The sequence below is a fragment of the Gymnoscopelus microlampas genome, assembly GCF_963454915.1.
Source record: "Gymnoscopelus microlampas genome assembly, chromosome: 13".
NCBI lineage: Eukaryota > Metazoa > Chordata > Actinopteri > Myctophiformes > Myctophidae > Gymnoscopelus > Gymnoscopelus microlampas.
In genome coordinates, this window is record NC_139950.1 from 46,198,002 (window position 1) to 46,220,779 (window position 22,778).

Consider the following 22,778-nt stretch of genomic DNA (forward strand, 5'->3'; position numbering starts at 1 on the left):
CTAAAGAATGTGATGTATTATTAATGGGCTGTGCCTGTGAGTGTGTCTACAGTTTCTAGCAGCAGAAGGCGCACTAAAGCAGGAGAAGGTGTGACTGTGACTACAGGCAGTCTGCTCTGCTGAAAGGTCTCCTCCTCCCCTCCTACTAAATGAGATGGAGTTACTTTGAAGATGTAAAGAGCAAATGTCAACAAAAAAGAAACAAAAAGAAAAGAAACAACAACGTAGATTGTATATCTTATAGAAACAAACAGCAGCTATATCATTTTATAATTAGCAGTAACCATAACCTAGGTAATAAAACATTTATCCCCAGTAGTAGCAGAACCCCTATGGGGAACCATTTGTGACACAATGAAATAATAAATGAATACATAAGTAAGTAAATAAATGAATAAGTAAGTAAGTAAGTAAGTAAATAAGTAAATAAGTAAACACCCCAATGAATGAAATAATTAAATACACACTAAACCAAAATGACTGAATAAATACATTAATTTATTTTTGTTTAATGTTTCGTTATATATTTATGGTCTTCCATAATAAACAAGAAACTACAGGTTATCGGAACCAACTATTTTGCCATTCAAAAACAATAAAGGAAGCCACGTTGGCCATTGGACGCGACAGACGTCGCTCAGTCCGTTCGACCAATGGTTGCGCCTCATAACCAGAGCAACAGGCTTGGCCCCGCCCCCTGTGAGCAACAGGGTCCCGAAAAGAGTGTTGCCATGTCTGCCTGTTATAAGCGACATTGGGGCTTATCTTTCTGTAAAATTGCTTGTAAATATCGATAGCTGCCGGTTGCGTTTTTTTGGGCTTGTTTCTAAACTAATTAAGTGTACTTGCTTATTTAGGCTTGCTTCCAAAAAATATTATTATTGAAACCAGTGGTTCTCAAATATTGTCATGAAAATGTTTTGTGCCAGGGAGCATTTGTGTTTTTAGAATGTAAAAAAAAAAAAAAAAGCCACATTTTATTGCAATTTTTTTGTTGAAAATAGCAGATCTACAAGCTCACATTCAACGCGTCGCGATGCTTGTAGATCAGCTACTTTTCAATTAACAGGCCAGGTTGCTTCTTTTGGGCTTGTCTTGCTAGACCCGGGTTGCTTATTTCTCTCACACAATCTGGCAACAGTATCCAGAAACAACAGAAGAAGGCAGTGAAGTGGGGCTGATAGTTTTTCAATAGACAACACCACCTCTCTCTAAGCTGGTGGTAGAAGTCTATTATTATTATAAGTTATGCTCGTTAGTTGACGCGGTGTGTAACAGAAACACAGTTCATATCAACGGGGTGTTTTTATTTAAAAAGACGTTATAAACCACGTCTTTTTGCTAAGGCTGTGTGTGTGTGTTTGTGTGTGTGGATGATTCATGGACGAGGCGCGGCCTACCAGTGGAGCTCAAGCCCCGGGCCTCGCGTCGCTCTTCCCCCCCGGACTGCAGGCCATCTACGGGGAATGCCGGCGCCTCTACCCGGAGCAGGCCAACCCTCTGCAGGTCACTGCTATCGTCAAGTACTGGTGAGTGGTTTAAAGTTTATATGGGTTTGCATTTGGAGACTTTAAGACCATGTAAACAACAGTGGTTCTCAAACTTTTTCATGTCAAGGACCCCCAAATTGACACTTATTAGCCCGCGGACCCCCATTTGAAAAGATAAGCCAGGGATCCCCATAAGAGAAGATTTTTCATTGCTAGCTACCAGTGATTCTCAACCATTTTAATTTCAAGAGGACCCCCAGTTTGACATGCATTAGGCTACGGACCCCCATTTAATGGCATTTCTATCCTTGGGACCCCAATTTATATTGAAAAATCAATGTTAATTTAACTCTGAGAGTGTACATTTGTACACTTTCTGAGCTACAGACCCATAAGGGTCCATTTGGTTAACTATCCTGCATTTAGCTGGGAACCCCTTCAGGTACCCCTCGGGGTCCCCGGACCCCACTTTGAGAACCAATGATGTAAACAACAGTGGTGGGAAAAAGTACTCTCATGTTGTAAAAGTATCAATAATACTGCAATGTAGATATACTGTGTTGCAAGTTGAAGTCCCTGTATTCAAAATGTACTTGAGTTTAAAAGTATAAAAGTATTGTCATCAAAGTATACTTAAAAGTACCCAAAGTAAAAGTACCTCACTGTGCAGAATGTCCCATTTCACAAGCTCAAAATTTATAAAAACTTGTTTTGAAAATAGCAGATCTACTATTTGCTATTTTCAAATGGCCCAAATGTTTAAAGGGCTGAAGTGGTTAGTGTGTTTTGTAATAATAATCTAAAATATTCAAAGTAACTAAAGGTTTCATAAAATTGTAGTGGAGTGAAAATACAATATTTTTCTCAGAGATGTATAGTGGGGTAAAAGTATTGAAAATTGTAAATACTAAAGAGAGTTAGAAAATACCTCAAAATTGTACTTAAGTACAGTACTTGAGTACATGTACTGTAACTTAGTTAATTTACACTACTGGTGAGTGTTTAAGTCAACACTCAACAGGGGGTTTATGGGTTCGAATTTGGAGACTTAAAGACCATGTAAAGCAGAAATAATATGATGCCACATGTATTCCCAGTTTGTCACACTACAGTAGGGGTCTTCAACAGTGGGTCCGGGACCCCTAGGGGGTCCTCAGAGTTAATACAGGGGGTCCGCCAAATCTTTGTATGATATGATTTTTTTTTTATATTAACCACTTGAACCCTAGCATCCCTTTTCTGAGGAGAACTTTAGCCAAAAATAGCCAATCTACAAGCTCACAACTCCTCGCAGCGCAAAGAGTTATAGGTGTAGAGGGAAAAAAGAGCAGCAAAAGTATATCTGAAACACCATTTTATACAATATAGAGGGAGTCCCTGCTTCATCTCTCTCTCAGCTAGGGGGTCCTTGGCCTGAACACGTTGAAGACCCCTGCACTACAGAATAATGTGTAGTTAACCTACTTACCAAAGCTTGGAGACTTAAAACAATCTAACAATCAAAGCTAACATGATAATTTACAGCCATGCATTCTCTAGCAGCCATAGATGTAAGTGACTTTGTTTTGGGTAGAGCTGAGCTTTCTGAGGACAAAGTTTATGACCCTACTTCTGCATATAATATACAACCTTTATTTAAACAGGAAGTCGCATTGAGATTAAAAACCTCTATTACAAGTGACACCTAGCCAGAACAGGCCCAAAGCAGTATAACAGAAACCCAAAATAAAATGATTTAAAAGCATAAATTACTAGACAAGACAGCATGTTAATCTTGCCTTTATAAAGTCCAATAAGGAGAAAAGGTGCTCAAGTTTTGAGTTTTGCCTGCAGATGATTCCATGGGCCTTTGACAGGACAAACATCTATCTAAACTGAGAAATCCTTGCTTATTGTAAGTCTGAGAGTGTACAAATGAAACCAGATGGATCTGTAAGTGAGTCCATTTGGTTCCATTCGTACACTCTCAGACTCGTACACTGTGCAGAATGTCCCATTTCACAAGCTCAAAATGTATAAAACATATTTTGAAAATAGCCGATTTACAAGCGCACAATGCGTCGTGATGCGACGCATTGTGCGCTTGTAGATCTGCTATTTTCAAATGGCCGAAATATATATATATATATTACAGGCCCAGTTGGTTCCATTTGTACACTAACACTCTTGAGTGAAATGAACAGGATCACATTGTCTCATTTGAATGAATGACACGCAGCTAACTGCTTCTCTTAATGTTTTCCCTCAGGTTAGGGGGTCCAGATCCATTAGACTACATCAGCATGTACAGTAACTAACTGTTTCTCTTCATGTTTCCCTCAGGTTAGGGGGTCCAGATCCATTAGACTACATCAGTATGTACAGGAATGTGGGCTGTTCCACCCAGGACATCCAGGAGCATTGGCACTATGTCAGCTTTGGACTGAGCGACCTCTATGGGGACAATAGAGTGCATGAGTAAGTAGGTTGCCGTTGGCACAGGAGGATATCGCTTTGGTATTATTGTTTTTTTTTGTGTGCCCACTGAGATAGTTCATCTTAGTGTTGACTTTGACAGCAAATTTTGATTTAGTTTTAGTCATAGTCTTTTGAATCAAATTCCATTTAGTTTTAGTCACATTTTAGTCATCTGAAATGTTTTCATTTTTGTCCAGTTTTAGTCGACTAAATCTACAGTTGATTTAGTCGACTAAAATGTATGTTGGCGGAGCCTTGATGGCGTCGTAATTTTGCACTTAGTTGCATGCTGAAAATAGCCGATCTACAAGCTCACAACGTGACACGTTGTGAGCTTGTAGATTTGCTATTTCTATTTTGAGATTTGCTATATCTAAAATGACTCAGCTTTTAGTTCTACTGGATCTCTTCTCCACCAGTCCCTCACTAACATTTTAGTCTAGTTTTTATTTGTTGATGAAATTGTCAATATATTTAGTCTTAGTTTTAGTCATCAAATATTAGTTAAAAAGGTAGTCGACGAACATTTTTTGTCATAGTTTTAGTCGACAAAATCAACACTGGTTCATCTACATGTTCATACACATTGAGGCAGCTACACACAACCGCCAGAATCATCTTTATTGTCACATCACAGTTTTACAGGTGTAAAACAGTGTGATTGAAATATTTTTTTGTGCAAGCTCCATCGTTTCGATTGATTCCAAGAAAAAAAGAAGGAGGATGAGTTTAGAGAGGTAGCGGGGGGCCTGGTTGTTGAGGGCTTTGTAGGTACTAGTGATTAGTATTTTGAAGTAAATTCTGTGCTTGACTGGGAGCCAGTGGAGGTCACGGAGGACAGGAGTGATGTGGTCCCTGGATGGGGTTCTGGTGAGCACAGGCGGGCGGCAGAACTTTGTACGTACTGTAGTTTCTTGAGAACCTTGGTGGTGACGCCGTATTACTATACGGCGTCACTCTTGACGCCGTATAGTGCTGTGTGCATGAAGGCATGCACACAGCACCAGCACCTTCAAACACCTCAAAGTGTGCTATGGTTACTGTACATACAAATACATGCATGCTATCTCTTACCTTAACTACTTGTTATTCTTAATTATTTATTTTCTTATTGTTGTTATTGCTGCTACATTGTGGAGGAACCGAAACTAAATCATTTTGCTCTTGTGTATGAGATGTCACAAATATTTAAAAACATATTTATAATGAAATCTTGAATCTGCATGGCATAATACATGTATGATAAAATGGGGTTATATTTCATATTGTTCGCATTGCACAAAGCCTCTGTGACCAGTGATGTTGCATTTAAAGGCACGTTCAAAGTGCACGTAGACCGGTATTACACCAATACGTAAGTTGCGAGAATATGTAGCATGTGCCCGTGTTGCCATGTCCGACGATTGTGACTTTGAGCTTGTTTTTCTGTAAAGTTGCTTGTAAATATTGGTGGTTGCGTTTCTTTTGCGCTCGTTTTTAAAGTGTAGTTGCTTATTTGGGCTAATTATTATTTAAACCAGTGGTCACTGGTTCTCAAATATTTTCATGTCATGGACCCCCAAATTAGTATGTATTTGGCCCTAACCCCCCATCTGAAAATGTTTTTTGGCAGTCAGATATGTGTTGTTAGAATCTTCCACATTTTATTTCAAGATTCTTTTGAAAAGAGCAGATAGGTTTAAAGCTTGTTTTCATAGACCTGGTTGCTCATTTCTCTCACAAAATCTGGCAACACTTCTATGGGAGACGCTAACGTATGGTAAAGGTCGGGTTGAGTTCAGTCCGCAGCCGGACGGATAGAGAATTTGAGGACAAATCGACGGACAAAACGTGGCGAGTCTGTCTCCCCCTCCATTCCCTATCTCAGCCCACTGTTCTTACGGACAGTATGTATATCACTTAAGAAGGTTCTGGGTCAGGCTAAATATTTGGTTATGCGTTAACATCACTCTCCTTGAGTTTAGGCAGTCATGGGGACCAGCAGTAGTAGACCACCTACAGAGACAGGGTTTAATGACTCGCGTCTCTCCATTGTTCTATAGCACTCTGGTGATTTTTGACAGATTTGTGCTTTTTTACCATGAAAGAGAGAAGAGCAGCAGAACAGCTGCTGCTGTTTATGTTTTAAGCCGTGCTGACAGGTTCAGTCTCACAGGGTCAGTAAACTATCATTGAAGAAGACTTCTTTCTCACACTTTAGGCTGTAGCATCTGAACTGTGCTCATGCTCATTTCCATTTCATGATTGCTGTCATATCAGGGATTCAGAACAAATATTGAAAGAGAAGATTTGCAACCGTAACCACTTGCAGCCTATATAATTTGTCATATGACGAATAGCGGACATTATTGGTATTTCTTGAACATTTACATTTTTCGCCTCTAATGACATGGCAAAAATAGGGATGCCAGGTTGTAGGTGGTTGATGTGTCAGTATTGTCCCAGCTCAGTGGCCTTGTAGTTAGCAAAACATTCCTGCTTATTTCCGTAGAACTTCCTAAGAAGGCTTAGGGCTGATCATGATTATGACATTTTACGTGACGATTAATTGCGATTAACGATTTATTTGTGTTTTTGTCGTTGAACACTGGAACACTATGAATACAAATTAAATTTCTGTTTGGCTTTAAGGTTTGAATTTTGAAGTTGCACGGGTGCAGCCAGATATGACAAATAACCTAAATATACAAAGAAATGACTGACTTATTTAATAACTTTATACTTTAAAAAAAACATTAACACGTTGTGAGCTTGTAGATCTGCTATGTTTATTATTTGTTTTTAATGTTTGAAAAAATAACATTTTACAACATGGAAACGATTATGTAAAATAATTGCGATTAGGCGTTTATGTAATAATTGTGACGGGTGTAAGAAGTCTGACTTACTTGAGTCACCCTGTGTACAGACAATGACTGTGTGTGTGTGTGTGTGTGTGTGTGTGTGTGTGTGTGTGTGTGTTTGTGTGTGTGTGTCAGATTCACAGGAGCAGAGGGACCCAGTGGGTTTGGCTTTGAACTCACATTCAGACTGAAGAGGGAGCTGGGGGAGACGGCACCACCAACCTGGCCAGCTGAGCTCATGCAAGGCCTGGCTCGCTATGTATTCCAGTCAGGTAAGAAGAGCACCCTGGCAGTACAGTATGTTTACTAGACTTTGCCAAAACTTTGTTAAGACGGTAACATTTTGAATTCAGACTGGTGTTTTTATCTGGAAGATTTCTGGTCAGTAGGAGACTCAGTAGAAGACTCTTTGAGTCTTCTACTGAGTCAAATTATTGGCTCAGGAATGTGACAAAAACAAAGACATCTTCATGAATGCAAGGCTTCATGGGGTGTGTAATTGATAGAAAATAAGTCATTTTTTGGGGGTGAACTACTCCTTTTTAGGTACAGACTGTACTTAATGTTTTCCCAGACGACATTTCCACATCGTAGCATAGATGAGGCAGCGTCTTTTGTCGTAAGCATCTTGGGTCATTCGTTGTAACCAGGTCACAGATGAACTCCGTAGGCTACCACAGAGTTTTGACAGTGTCCCCATGTTTGCAGCAGTGTTGATTTTGACAGCAAATTTTGATTTAGTTTTAGTCATATTTTAGTCATCTGAAATGTTCTAGTTTTTGTCTAGTTTTAATGTATTTTGGCGATGCCTTGATGGCGTCGTAATGACTGATTTTACACTTGTTTGCATGCTGAAAATAGTAGTTGCAAGCTTGTAGATCTGCTATTTTCAGATCGCAACACCCGAGCGCAACCAAACATAAAATGACTTGTCTTTTAGTTCTACTGGATCTGTTCTCCACTCACTAACATTTTAGTCTAGTTTTTATTTGTTGACGAAATTGTCAATATATTTAGTCTTAGGTTTTGTGATCGTAGCTTAGTTTTTATTAACTTTTTATTTAGTTTTCGTCAGTGAAAAACCTTTTTCGTCATAATTTAGTTTTAGCCGGGTAAAAAAATCAACACTGGTTATCCTTATGCTAAGAACTGCAACGTGCAAAAAGGGAATGTTATTGTTTGTGGTAACAGAAACTGCTACTTCTACTGGGAAATTCCTGCAGCAACATTTCCAGTTTCATGTGTTGAATCACAATTTTAAAAAAAAGTTTTTGAACCACGCCTTTTTTCTAAACATTCTGGTGTGTGATTTTGTAAAAAAGTCAAATAATTGCCAATATAATCGACCAAACCAATGTATCAGTCGAACTCTAGTAGTCTGTGAAGGCCCACGTCTGTGCATGTGAGGGAGAGAAGGAGCAGAGAGATAATGTGCTGCTAAGTTGTTTAAATCCTCAAAGTGTGTATTTAATATATACATTAAAGGGTGGTCGAGGAGGGATTGTGGGGGGTATTTAAAAGCCGGCCAGGGGGAGAGGAGGGAGGCCATTCTCTCCTCCAAGCTATGCCCCTCCCCTCCACCCTTTCAACCCCTTCTTCTTACTCTCCAGCTGGGGTCAATTTGCACGTGGGTGGGCCCTATGCTGGATGAATACTGGTTCCTGGCTGTCTTCATTCCCCTCTTTTCTCAAGCAGTGAATCTGGACCGGGTGCATGTTACCTCCCAAGCAGATGAATTTCTCTTTCTTTCTCTCTCTCTCTCTCTCTCACTCTGTCTCCCTCTCTCACTCCTACGTAAACCCTTGGGTCTTGACGGGTGGCTTAGAAAACCAATGATCCAAGTTCTCCGTCCAAATTAACACTCTCGGAAGGGGTGTATTTTACTTGGCTGGGAAAGATTTCTTCTCTTTTTTGGTCTTTGTAATTCAAGCCCACGTCTCGCTCTTCTGCAGAAAACACGTTTTGCAGCGGGGACCATGTGTCATGGCACAGTCCGCTGGACAGTAGCGAGTCTCGCATCCAACACATGCTGCTAACGGAGGACCCCCAGATGCAGCCCGTCCACACCCCCTTTGGCACTATCACTTTTCTGCAGGTGAGCAAAGAATTGTTTTTTAGTTTTACCAAAATTGTGTTTACTGTTTATAGAACAAACTAAAATCATAGAGAAAGTGTATTTTTAGGTTTTGTCTTTTTCAATGTATTTTATGCAGTGTACTGATTTGCGCGATGTTTGGACAAAATCTGTAGGAGTAATATAAAAAAATGTAGTTTTGCAAAAATCGTCCTCCCGCTGGCGCTATAACAGGCCGATGTGAAACATTTGGGACAGGGGTTCTGCTCTGGCATCCAGGGAGTGTGTGTGTGTGCACAGTTTCACGTCGATCGGGCCAACGGTGCCGGAGATCAGCTGTTCACAGACACAAAACATAGTCTCCGCCACGCCTTTGGCCTGGTGGAGACGATGAGAAATGCTAAACTACAATATTTGGTCCGAGGTATCAGTCATTTCTCTCTTGAGAGATGAATTATTCAGTGTGCATAAAGGGAACAGACTAGACCAGGGTTCTTCAACAGGGCGTCCGGGACCCCTAGGGGGTCCTCAGAGCTACTATAGGGCGTCCGCCAAATCTTTGTGTGATAGGAGGTATTTTTTTTACATTAACCACTTGAACCCTAGCATCCCTTTTTTGAGGAGAACTTTAGCCAAAAATAGCAGATCTACAAGCTCACAACGCCTCGCGCTGCGAGGTGTTGTGAGCTTGTAGATTGATTATTTTTGGCAAAGAGGTATAGGTGTAGAGGGGAGAAAAGAGCAGACCAAGTAAAAAAAGAAGAAGTTTAATATTAAACACAATTTTATACAATATAGAGGGGGTCCCTGCTTCTTCTCTCTCGGCTAGGCGGTCCTTGGCCTGAAAAACGTTGAAGACCCCTGGACTACTAGACTCATAGCTCACGTCCACATAATAGCTACGTATGCCTGATTCATACTTAGTTGCATGCCAGTGTCACGATCTCCAAGCTCAGTCACAACGTGCCGTCTTGTGAGCTTGGAGATCTGCTATTATCAGCAGTGCAAGACAACTGGTTTACCGTCTTGTGTTTTGTTTCCTTGTAGATCGTCGGTGTGTGCACTGAGGAGCTCCAGGCAGCACAGCAGTGGAACGGTCAAGGAATCCTGGATCTGCTACGAGGGGTTCATGCGTGAGTGGAGACGCATCATTCATCACACAACACTTTACACCAGGGGTTCTCAAACTGTTTCATGTCAAGGACCCCTAAATTGATATATATTTTGCGCCAATGAACTCCCGGACGAGGATAGCTTAAAATAAAAATGTTCCAAACACTTTAAATATTTTTCAAACATGTTTTTAACAAGCTTGTATATCTGCTATCTGCTAGATGAAGTGGATCAAAATGATAGTGATACTTAACTCATTTAGCTGGCGACCCCACTTTAAGAACCACTGCTTTACGCCACGTTATCTGCCTTATTCCCCACATGTATTCCTAAGCAGAGCAGGCAGAAATACATACGTGTGCCACACAGGCTAACCTTGGGCTGGGCAACATGGACAAAATCAAACGTCACTATATTTTTTACCAAATACCTCTATCGATATTGTGACGATAACATCGTATTGTGATGACAATACAGTGTCTCATAGTAAGCTGAAATAGCAGATCTAAAAGCTCACAATACGTCGGATGAAACGCGTTGTGAGCTTGTAGATCTGCTTTTTAGCTATTTTTGACCATCTTTGAAAGTACGAAATTAGGCTTGAGGGATTTTAAGACGATTAAAAAGGCAACACTTTTGCCATATCACGATGTTGCAATATCCACGAATCAAGTGTGGTAATGCCCGCAATGCTGTGCAACATCAGCATAACAGTAACAACAATACAGCTAAACATAATAAGATAAGGGAAAAGAAAAGGTCTCTAGAGGAGTAGCAGCAAATGCAATAGGGAAGGAGGGGGGTAGCTTAGTGTCTGGATTATAGAAAATCCCCAAATCCCAGACAATGTCTAGTCTCATATCACAATTTCGATCATATAATATAGATCTTTGGCCAGCCATAGCCTACTAAACCCATATTTTTGGTCTGGGAATCACCAGGGACTTGGACTGGATTTGATCACGATTCTTGGGCAACGCCAGTGATTCGATAAGATCATGATTGTTCGATATCCTGCGATTCTGTGACTCATTGCAATTTGTGAAGTGAAATAATATATTTCACTTCACATTTATATATTTATTTTATTTTATAAAATCAATAGATTCAATTTTTTTTACTACTTTGTTGTTAGACCAACAAATTAAAGATTTAAACCTGTTTGAAATTATCATGATAAATTGAAGTGGCTTCTTTTTCACTTTGTATATTTTTATAAATAGAATATTTTGTGCTGTCTGCTGAGCTATAAACTTAAGTTCAGTTAGATTTGGACAGAATGGCGGATGTCAAAAGAATCATAATTCTTGGCGTCAAAGAATCGATACAAATCGTGACAAGAATCGCGATCTTCTGCTGAATCGACCCTCCCACCTCTACCATCTGTTGTGTAGTGCTGACTTAGTGCACATTCTTTGGCATTCTCCTATGAACTTGGGGTTCAAGCGAACTCAAACCTGTGTGCATGCATCTTGTCCTGTGTACAGTGCGGGCGGCCCTTGGCTGATCACAGACATGAGAAGAGGGGAGACCATTTTCGACATTGATCCACACTTACAAGTAAGGCTTTGCTAAGTTTTCTGCAAACCTCTCTATGTATGCTTTGTTTGATACTGACACGCAAGCGGCCCCACTCCCTGCTTTGTGACTGTTAATTGTGACGTGGTATTCTCGACAACAAATTGAGTTGTTGTATTTCTCAGAGCGGTTTGACTGTAGCAGTATTCTAGCACTGCCTAGCACTACTGGGTGTGATGTCAGCCTCGTTTTAGAGTAATTTATTCTCTTTGGAGGGCTAGTTTTTTTTTTAAAGATTAGTTTTTTGGCTTTTTATGCCTTTAATGATAGGACAATAGACTAACAGGAAATGGGGAGAGAGATGGGGAGTGACACGCAGCAAAGGTCATCGGGATTCGAACCCACACCACGCTGTCAGGCTGGCATTGCACCCTAGGGTGCCTGGACCGCCACGTGGCGGCCCAGGCCTGGAGGGCTAGTGTTGATGATTGCGTGTGTGTGTGTTGCTTTTCCAAGCAGGAGAGAGTGGACCAGGGCATCGAGAGCGAGGGCTCCAACCTGAGCGGCGTCAGTGCCAAGTGTGTATGGGACGACCTGAGTCGACCGCCGGAGGACGAGGAGGACAGCAGGTCCATCTGCATAGGATCACAACCACGGAGGCTGTCAGACAAAGGTACACACACACCGCTCTTAGAAATATTTTATTTTGATGTGGTGTCATAATAAAATGTAATGTTGACATGGCCCACTGACTATCAAGAAAATAAAAACATGGCACCTGCTGTAGACCCTGAAGGTGGCTTTGTCGGACGACAGTGTCACGCGTCGGATTTATAAGCTCTCAATGCGACACTTGTGCTTGTAGATATTTTCTGTGTGGCGCCTTTCGTAAGGAACATATCCTTTTAGCCTAAATGTCTGACTGCACCTCGTGCCGTTTACATTTCTGACTAATAAAGTATTCAATCAATCAACGACTTAGGCATTACACAGTCTGTATACCCAGGTTCTAGTCATGGATGTCTGGGCCAATGTTTGGCAGTCAATGAGTACAAATATCTGGCGAAAACTGGTATTGATAATTTACTGGAAATGTTGTCTATAAAATGGGGTCAGTGCACTTTAAGTATGCTTGAGTATGAATGGCAAAAGTCCCAGTCTACCACACTTGTTTTGTCCAAGTATGTGTCTGTTCCCTGTTTTCAACACCGTGTGAACACCAATCTGTCATCCGTAGCCTACTGTACAACACGTCCTGACAGCTACTGCAACCAAAGAGCAGGCTTTGTGTAGGAGGCATTATATAGGATTACATTACTGAAGAAATATTGATATATGTGCCAATATGGTAAAACTACTTGTTTTTGTAGTTTTTTCTTACGTTTTAGATTTTTGACGTGAAAAGGATAGGCAAAATAAGCCATTGGTTTCAGCCTACGCCTTTTTGGTCCAATCCATATGATGAATGATGAATTTATTGAATTTTCTTTTTTAATACCTCTACTAAATTGATTGTTGACCTGTCCCAGTTCTAGCCCTATGGTATGAGTTAACACAGGTAATCTCATGCTGTCCTTTGCGGTGTAACTCAATGTGTGTGGTGTGTGTGTGTGTGTGTGTCCCTACCAGACACGGAACAGATCAGGGAAGCCCTGAGGAAAGGACTGGAGTTCAACAGTAAGGCGGCGCTGCCGCCCATCAGCAGCCAGAGACACGGCCACGAGAGACCTCAGTGAGTCCACACACACACACACACACACACACACACACACACACACACACATTAACCACTGTCTTAAACCCTCTAGACTTTGTCAATTCATTGGACCTGCGATGGTTCTGTACTTGGATCGCTTTCTTTGCCAAAAAGAACCAATTTACAAGCTCACAATGCGTAAATCTGCTATTTTTGGCTAATGTACCCCGAGAACATGGATGCTGGGGTTCATGTGGTTAACACTGTGATTCTCAAACTTTCATTTCAAGGACCAGCCAGTTTGATATGCATTAGACCACGGAGCTAGCCTGGCTCCACCCCCTGAATCGTGACGCTGTCGAAGGCGGGTGTTTCTCGGTTGAAAATCTGTACGACAAATCGGGATCGGGATAATCCAGTATGAACCAATTGCCAAAGAGTCCCACTTTGGCCACGCCCCCATCTCAGAAATCGGCTGCAATGAGAGGGCTTTCAGACTGAATAATGGAGTGAAACGAAATGAAAATTCAGGCTGAGTGTCAGGCTACCACGGAGCCCCGTTAAATACCTTTTTGTTTGTGTCCCTGGGACCTTCATTTGCGCTGGAGAATTCTCAGTGTGAGAAGGTGGTCCCTGGACCCAATGTTGAGAACACACACACACACACTCACACTCACACTTACCCAGGCACCCACACACTCGGGCACACACCCCCACACTCAACTTGGATTCAACGCAGCACAAGTTAAGCCTGATACGGTGTCGCATGCCAAACATAGTAGGTCTACAAGCTCACCACGGGTAACCATGCAGCACTGCCTTAAAGGAGGTTGGCTGATATGTTTTAGGTCAGTCATATTATATATGTAAACTTGCAACCAGTCAGCTCTATTGAATTCCCATATGTTATTGTGCTTTACTGTAAAGTTCCTCAAGATGAAATTCAAACCATTATTGTTTGTTTCGGTGTGTTACCGCTGTTAACCTACTCAACACGACTAGAGAAGGGGTTAACCACATGAACCCTAGCGTCCCGATTTTGGGGACGACCTTTTCTGCAAAAAATATTTAGTGTTTTGGCTTTATCTATCTCAGCCAATTTTTAAGTCTCTCCCACGTAGTTTTTCAAAACAATACTGAAATGAATGGGAAAAACACTGGCTTCCTTGAAGATCAAACAAACCACTGTATGACTATGATTTTTAAAATGTCAAGTGTATTGTGAGTCATAATCAATAAGCTAAACATGCCAGAACACTGCTGTGGTCGTTTTAACACAAACCATGGTAACATGCCATCTTCACAGAGAAGCCTAGTTCTTTTTTGTTTTTGTTTCCAACAGCTTTCTCTACTCCAACTAGAACTCCTGTAGCCATCTTCATTTAATTTTCTCTCTTCTTCTCCTCACTCCCCAAACTTCCGTTTCCTGTTATCCCGGCTGTGTGTCTCAGGAGTCGAAAGGACAGCTTGGAGAGCGAGAGCTCCGCGGCCATCGTTCCTCATGAGTTGGTGCGGACACGACAACTGGAGAGTGTCCATCTGAAGTTCAACCAGGAGTCGGGCACGCTGCTTCCTCTCTGTCTAAGGTACCGCACAGCACACACAAACACATACCTCTATCATTTACTGAGCACACCAAATTTAACTCCATAGATTAAAGTTCTCAGTCGCCACCACTGATTTCAGTCATTTGGATTCCACAGATGCCAGCAGCATGTCTTCAATGGATGTTGCGCAGCAAAAATAGCCGATCTACAAGCTCTCAATGCGTCTGCGATGCATTGAGAGCTTGTAGATCATCATTTTTTTCTTGTAGATCAGCTATTTTCGGTTATCATTAACACATTGGCTGCCAGAATTATTTATTTAATTTCTACAGTAGACGGCCAGACTTTTTCAATGAAAAAAAAAAAGTACTCGGGAGCCGAGATACAGAATTTTTCAAATGTTGAAGCCTCAATCTGTGATTTATTCACCTGGCTGACAGCAAGGAACAATATTACTAAAACATCATAATTGTATATATTGTGTTAATTATTTAGGAATCAGCGCTAGTGTGTGTGGGTCGCACCTTAGGTCATACAAACATTTCCAGTGGTGAGATTTTATTTTGCTTTAATCCGTGTAACTCATTGACATCTAGTTTTCCACTAGATGGCGCTGTTCGCTAACCTGGGAGTCACCATTTGACTTCCCAGTGAAGCAAAGCAGCAGCACAAAACGTGATCGCAAAAAAAAACTAGCCTGTTCACTTCCTTATTCGATTTAGGAAAATGGCCTTTTCTCCGTTTCTGTTTCTTATTGGTGAAAACACCCTACATTCAACTGTCCACAACTATTGAACCGATTATCCCGACGGCTTGCTTTTCCCCCCCGATTCTCCGAAACCCCACTACGTCTTTTGAGGCGATCGCCGGGTGGATCGTTGTGAAGAATAATATTCTATGATTTTTCCAAGGTTAGTAAAAACGCTTGAAATTTCTGGCAAGGGCATCTATAGGCGATGTTTTAACTCTGGAAGTTAAAGAGTTAAGAGGGTACAAATGGTACCAAATGGACCCATAACCACTTGGTATGTGATATTTATCAAATGTTTTTTTTATAAAACAAACACAATTTCAAATTATTTCGTTGGTAACCCCCCCCAAGGACCACTGGTGATCCCCGGACCACTGGTTGAGAACCACTGTTATAGTGGATAAGTGGATCAGTTTGATTACATTTTGCACCCCTAGACAGAGTAACCAGGTGAGACATCATGACATGAGTCAGGTTTGAACTCGGGTTGGACTCACGAGGATCATGTGGTCGCCGGTGGGTGAACTCAACTGTCTATTCAAACCCATTTGAAAACAAACTGGTCTATTCAAAACATGAACTGTGCATGCCCCGACTAAACTGATAATGGAGAAATGTAGGGAGAAAAAAAAGTACAAACGGATCCAAAACTCCCAAGCACCTCCTGCTTATTGCTTCAACCCAATGAAATAAAAATGACGTTTATCTTAACGTTTTTCACCTGGTGGAAAATGTACAATTCCGCGTTGAACGTTAACATTTGTTTTACATTGAGTGGTTAGTGGCGCCACATAGGCTTTGATGCCTGACAGCGAGTCTCTGGTCTCCCAGGCTGGCCGGATCATTTGCTGCACGTCACTCCCTGACTTTTCCTCCACTATACTATCAACAAAAGCAGAAAAGCCTGAAGAAAACCTAGCATATTTTACACTTGAGGACAGAACACAATTTATTACAGTTGTTTGTTCTTTTATATGCACCGTTGCCCCATTCTAGTGTAAGTGATATTTTTTGGTCAAAACAAAAGGTTTTTTGTTAAAGCACTATATTCTGCTAGTATTCACTGCTATGGAGTGATTGTTCAGTAATCAGCAGTTATCAGCTTAAATTTTATATTGTTCCAATTGTGTCTGCTCATTTCTTTGTGTCATCACTTCCAATTTCACTTGTTTATCCTGTATCCTGCATGAGTTCTCTCTCCTGATTGGATAACATTGGTATCCAGACCTGTAAATGCATTTTGGAGACCCCTGTTACTGAACAAACACTATTGACTACTATCAGAATATATAGATATTTAACACTTATCTTAACAAAGGACTATCACTTACCCTACCTACCTAGTGCCTATGATGACTGGTATAAGCTTTCTTTGGTATATACTGTAAGTTTCATAATCTTGTACTGATATATATTGATATCTGATTGATATCATATCAGCTTGTTTTATATCAGAAGAGAGGGAACTTGCATGCTGTCAAAAAAAAGGTGAATACCCATAATGCTCATTAGACAAAAAAGTGTTAAAACAACAGCAAATATTTGTATCTGCGTGATGAAGGACTTCTTTCTTCAAATAAATGTTTTGATTGATGGAATCTCAGGTTATATAACTGTTTGGTTCCCACACACGTGTGATAAATAATGATCTGTGTTTTAAAGAGCACCAAGGACAATGCACAATTTCTTCATTTGAAAAAAACCCAACACGAAATGCCTGCTAATGAAGTGAACACTTATGTGAATATTGATCTAGCACTTGTGTCGTAACACTTCTCTCAGGGGCAGAGAGATGAGGATGAACCCACCTTATATAATCCCTGCCAGTGTGGGAAAGAACAGGGCCACAGTCAGCTTACAGAGAGGCCTTTGTGTGTGTGAGAGAGAGAGAGCGAGGGAGAGGATAGACTAACAGGGGAAAGATACAGAGAGAGAGGGAGAGAGAGATGTGCAGTGCAAACACATTGAAGTGGGCCTGAATTTGCGATACCTACTTGGTGTGTGAGATTCTACCTTTAACAAAAAAAAACAAGAGTATTTTAACCGGTATTGTGCGCATTAAGCCTAATTTATTATGTGGCTCATAGCTCAGGGCATTCATGCCTGAAAATAACGACACGTTTTGAGATTGTAGATCGGCTATTTTCAATACGCAACACCTGTGCACAACCCAATATAAATCAAGCGTCAATGCCCAGAGCCATGAGCTACGGTATAAATTAGGCTTTAGTTTTCCCTAGGGATGTCAGTGACTAAAGAAATTCTTATTCGACTGACATAGGAATTTGTCGACTAACCACTTGATGAATGACCAAGACTGCAAAAATTGTTTTTGCTGCATACAGTCATGAAGAGACCAGCCATTTCAGGTTGGTGAAGTTGAGAACTGAACATTCTAGTGTTGATTTCACAATAACTAGTGGTTAGACTGGCTGGGAAGTTATAGATAAAATAGATTAATGGACTATGAGAAGACAGCCCTGTGTTCCTCTCATGTTGACTCGGCTCTTGGGTTTTGTTTTCCACAGGGGTCGATTGCTCCATGGAAGACATTTCACCTACAAAAGTATCAATGGAGACACGGCCATTACGTTTGTGTCTACGGGCGTGGAGGGAGCTTTCGCTACGGAGGAGCATCCTTATGCTGCCCATGGACCTTGGCTTCAGGTACACCACATACACACACACACACACACACACACACACACAGCTGAGCTTTATTTATTTCACTTCATGATTTCATGAAGCTTAATTTATCCTCCATCGCATGAGGGCGTCGCTTGCAAAGAAATAACAGATCTACAAGTTAACATCAATCCAGTTCAGTTCCTTCAACGAAAGGTTTCCCTGTATTTGCCAGAAAGCAACGCAACCACAGTTCAGTTCATGTAATAAAAGTTGTCCAATTAACCCTTTAAGACCTGGAGCGCATCTGTGTCACTTTTTCATTTGAGCTAAAAAGCATGATTTTACACTTTAGCTATTAAAAAATAGCAGATATACAAGCTCGTAGCGCGGCACGCTTGTAGATCTGCTATTTTTGAGAAATCGTAAAAATGTTCGCAAATCTTGGAATATATATTGTTTTAAAGCGAACATTTTTAACTCAAATCTTTGCTTCTGGTGGGGTCCCCGGAACAAAATATTTTGAGATAGGGGTCGGCGGCCAAATACATATCATTTTGGGGGTCCTTGACATGAAAAAGTTTGAGCACCACTGATATAGAAACATATGCTTTTTCAGAAAACTGTTGGGATTTAGAAGACGTTTGTAGAATCGGCTTCAGGTCTTAATGGGTTAAGATTTTTTTTATATAATATTTAGGAAAGTTATAATATATACTGTATATATGTACATTTTGTTTAATATTTGAAAATATTTAAACATGAAAAGAAAAAAATATATATATTATTCATCTGACTGTCTTGTCTTCTCTCCATCTTTAGATCTTGCTGACTGAGGAGTTTGTAGATCAGATGCTTGGGGATATACAGGAGCTGAACACTTGTGAAGAGGTACAGTAGGTGGAAGGGAAAGCGTGGGGATTTCTGTGGTCCTTTTTTTGGTTTCATTTTGTGTTTGGGTTCTGGCTTAAAGTACCTTGGATTTCCTTTTCTTTCTCCTTTTGCAGACGGTATTACCAAAGGAGTACAGTTGGCCAGACAAGAAGCTGAAGATCTCCGTCCTACCAGACTCTGTGTTTGACAACCCTCTGCAGTGAGACGGGGAACACACACACACACACACACACACACACACACACACACACACACACACACACACACACACACACACACACACACGCACACTAGGGCTGAGCGATATGGGAAAAAATCCAATACCACAGTATTGTTGACCAAATACCTCGATATAGATATTGTGATGATAATATTATATTCTGACAATAATATAATTTATTTTATTATTTTCAAAAATGTTCAAATCAAGCTATCACAATTCTTTGGGACTTATGTGAGGCTTAAGTGATTAAAACCAAGAAAAAATCTCTATGGAGGTATTTAGAGGAAATGTGTTTGTCTGAAACAATTCTATTTTATTTAGAAGTGTTTTGACGGTTCACCCTGGCCTGTCTGACAGTGTAATCCCTAAGACTAAGTCATACTCCGTCATATGGCAGTGTATAGATCAGGCTTAATAAGTGCTTATTTTGGAACAGGTGCAGTTAGTTGTGTGCAGCTTGTTTCCTCATTCATTCAGAGCAGTTACTTTTGTCTGTTCTGAAAATTTTGACTTAAACCACATCTTATCTGTTAGTCTCATGTCACAATATCATAATAGTGATATATTGCCCAGCCCTAACACACACACACACACACACACGCACACACACACACACACACACACGTATACTTGTGCTCTTATGTAGGACTCTGCCCAGGACTGAGAACACATAAACGTGCACACACAGCACACACACTCCCAGACTAGACTTGGAAGGACATACTGTAGGACTTCCAGCTGCCTGTTTTCTGTGGTCAGTCTTCATCCATGGACCTTGAGCTGCAGCAGACAGCCAGAGACTCATCCATCGTCGGATGCAACGGTGTCGTTAACACTAACAGCGTTTTATGACTGATCCCTTTATAGAGGCTTCATCTGAAGACTGTAGAGACTTGAATGTGGGGCTGGGCAATAGATCGATGTTATTATCGATATCGTGATATGTCACTAGATGTCATAATATTGTGATAGCGATATGGCATGTGTTTTCTTTTCCTGGTTTTAGTCACTTATACCTTATTTTATACTTTGAGCTTGTAGATCGTATATTTTTGAAGAATTTTGATAAATTAAGAAGAACATTTATTTTATCGTCACAATGTCGTTGAGGTATTTGGTCAAAAATATTGTATATCGCCCAGCCCTAATCCGATATAGAGCATTCATTTGTAGACTTGAATGCCTTCATGGACTGGCCCCCACTCTTTGATTTTTATAGATTTTGTTTTCTTGGCTACACTCTTTCTCAGAGGCATGAACGCTTTGGGAAATGTGTAAAAACCTCCAGACCCGCTCGTCCAGGTGGTTTTATCTGGCGGAGGAGTCGTCATGGCTGACACGCCGTTTGCGAGGGAGAGACGGGATGCTGTCACCATGATACAACTCTATAATGAGTTAGGATCTTTAGAAAGACGAAATGAGGTTCAAATTTGTTTATTCTGGTCAAGCAGCTGCATGGATTCCAGCGATCTGTTACTGACTACCTTTTTTTTGTTTTGTCTAACAGTGGTCATTTCAAATGCTTTTTAATGTATTGTCTTCAAATGCTGGACATTTTTCTCTTTTATGATTTGTGGTCATACCAAAGGTACGTCTGTTGGGCGGTATGCCGTGGAAATGCCGGTGTCTCACCGATGCCACGATTGTGACGTTTAAACCACTTTCAACCTGGCCTAATGCTTTGTCTGGGGTGGTCGCAAAAAGGATTCATCGCAAAGAAGAAATGATAAAATGGCCGAGATAGTGGGTAGGCCACAAAAGGTATGTGTGTAATAGCGTGCACATACTCCACAAGGTCATGAAGCATTTGTCTTCGCTTTGGCATCTAGCTCTTTGACAGCATTGGTGACGGCGTATTTTGGGCATGTAATTCTAGGCAGAAAGATCTACAAGCTCACAACGTGCCGCATCGCGGCCGACATGGCTTAACCACGTAAGCCCTATTTTATACTTCAAAAACGTTTAAATGATTTAGCCTATATTGAGACGTCAGATTGAAAGTGGTCAAGTTAGCTCCTGAACTCTAGTTTGTTGCCCACTTTCTGTCTGCTCTAACCATTCAAGCCACATTATTTTTAGTTGTTTTCTCATAATGTCCGATAATCACATTTTATCCTCTAGCACAACCAGATACAAACACGTGTCATCATTTCAGTTTATTCAGAGTATTGTATTCTATTGTGTTGGTTTGTCCGTCATGACTTCTGTTTTAAGGCTGTCATGAAATTACTTTTAGTACATGCCAGCTGACCGGAGGAGGCTGGTGGCCTTAATCGTCCCTATTTTGGACATGTCATAGGTGAAGATTTTCAATATACTGTATATTTTTGTATTTTTAAAAGAATTGCAAAAGAAGCTGATCAACAAGCTCAAAACACGTCACTTTCGTGACGTGTTGTGAGCCCGTAGAATGGCAATTTTAGCCACGTTTGATACATTTTAGGCCTTAAGTGGTTAAGTCCACGTACACTGTGTCATATGATAAGTGTTGCTTGCCAAAAAATATTTTACAAAATAATTGAAACTATTTGAAAATCTGTTATTTTTGTTGAGCGTCGCTGTCGCACGACTAAGTATAAATTACTCTTTAGTACCGTGGCGATAGTTAATACCACATGCTCAAACACTGCTTAATTAGAATACATGATTTGTGTGTGTGTGTGTTCTCCTGGCAATGGTTTCTATAAATATGAATGCATTTGTCTGCAATGTATTTCTCTATCAATAGAACTCTAATGAAGCGTGTTGAAGTAAAAAAAAAAAGAATCCTCAGTGCCTTGAATTGAATAGGACCATGTTTGTAATTCTATAGACCGCATTCACTGCCTATAGCTACTGGTTTCTAAATATAATATCATTCCATGCTTATGAAACAGAAAAAGAGGGGAACTCTTTTTCAGTGCTCTCTGAAACGATTCACCCCCAACAACATGTGTTGGCTTTGTTACTTTTGTTTAGTCTTTTTTTGTTTTTGTTTTTCAGAGTAATCATGTAAAAAGCTTTTGGGGGCATTTCGTTTTTTTTGTAAAATGAATTCACATACCTGTCCGTTGCTCTGTAATCCCAAGTGCATTAAAAGAGTATAAGATATTTACACGACAATGCTCCAGATTTATTCAATTTGTGATTAACGCTCACAGGAGCACAAAGGACCACTGTGTATCATGTACATATGACAATGACCATGACAATAAATTGCAGAGACACATTTAGTTGTCTTGAAGTACTGTAAATAAAGGCAGTGATTTGATGTGGGTTTGATTGACCCATTCAATGTATTCCCTCACGGAAGTGTAGCTTAAATCAGTGGTCCGGGGACCTCCTAAGTCTTTGAGCGGGGTCCAGGGGGCCACCAGCAAATGGATTTATAGTTGGGTAGCTGGCGAAAACTTCTGGGAACTCAGATTAATAGTTGGGAAACAAATAGACCCTACAAATGGAACCAAATGAACCCTTAGGGGTCCATTTGGTTTCATTTGTACTCTCTTTGAGTTAAATTAGTCTGTGTAGATTGGGGTGCCATCCCATGAAAACAGTTTAAAACGGG

The 22,778-nt window shown here is 40.6% G+C and overlaps 2 protein-coding genes across 2 annotated transcripts in view; both read left to right on the top strand.

Moving 5' to 3' along the window:
• Positions 1 to 22,778, top strand: part of slc29a3 (solute carrier family 29 member 3) — a 150,283-nt gene that overhangs the window by 106,291 nt on the left and 21,214 nt on the right. The window lies entirely within an intron of this gene.
• Positions 1,164 to 22,322, top strand: sufu (suppressor of fused homolog). The gene is made up of 12 exons (XM_084077346.1): positions 1,164 to 1,529; positions 3,813 to 3,947; positions 6,926 to 7,062; positions 8,743 to 8,885; positions 9,912 to 9,997; positions 11,465 to 11,537; positions 12,012 to 12,168; positions 13,125 to 13,227; positions 14,643 to 14,777; positions 18,018 to 18,156; positions 18,937 to 19,005; positions 19,122 to 22,322. Exons 1-12 carry the CDS (start codon positions 1,381 to 1,383, stop codon positions 19,209 to 19,211), a joined length of 1,416 nt encoding a protein of 471 aa, XP_083933472.1. The 5' UTR covers positions 1,164 to 1,380; the 3' UTR covers positions 19,212 to 22,322.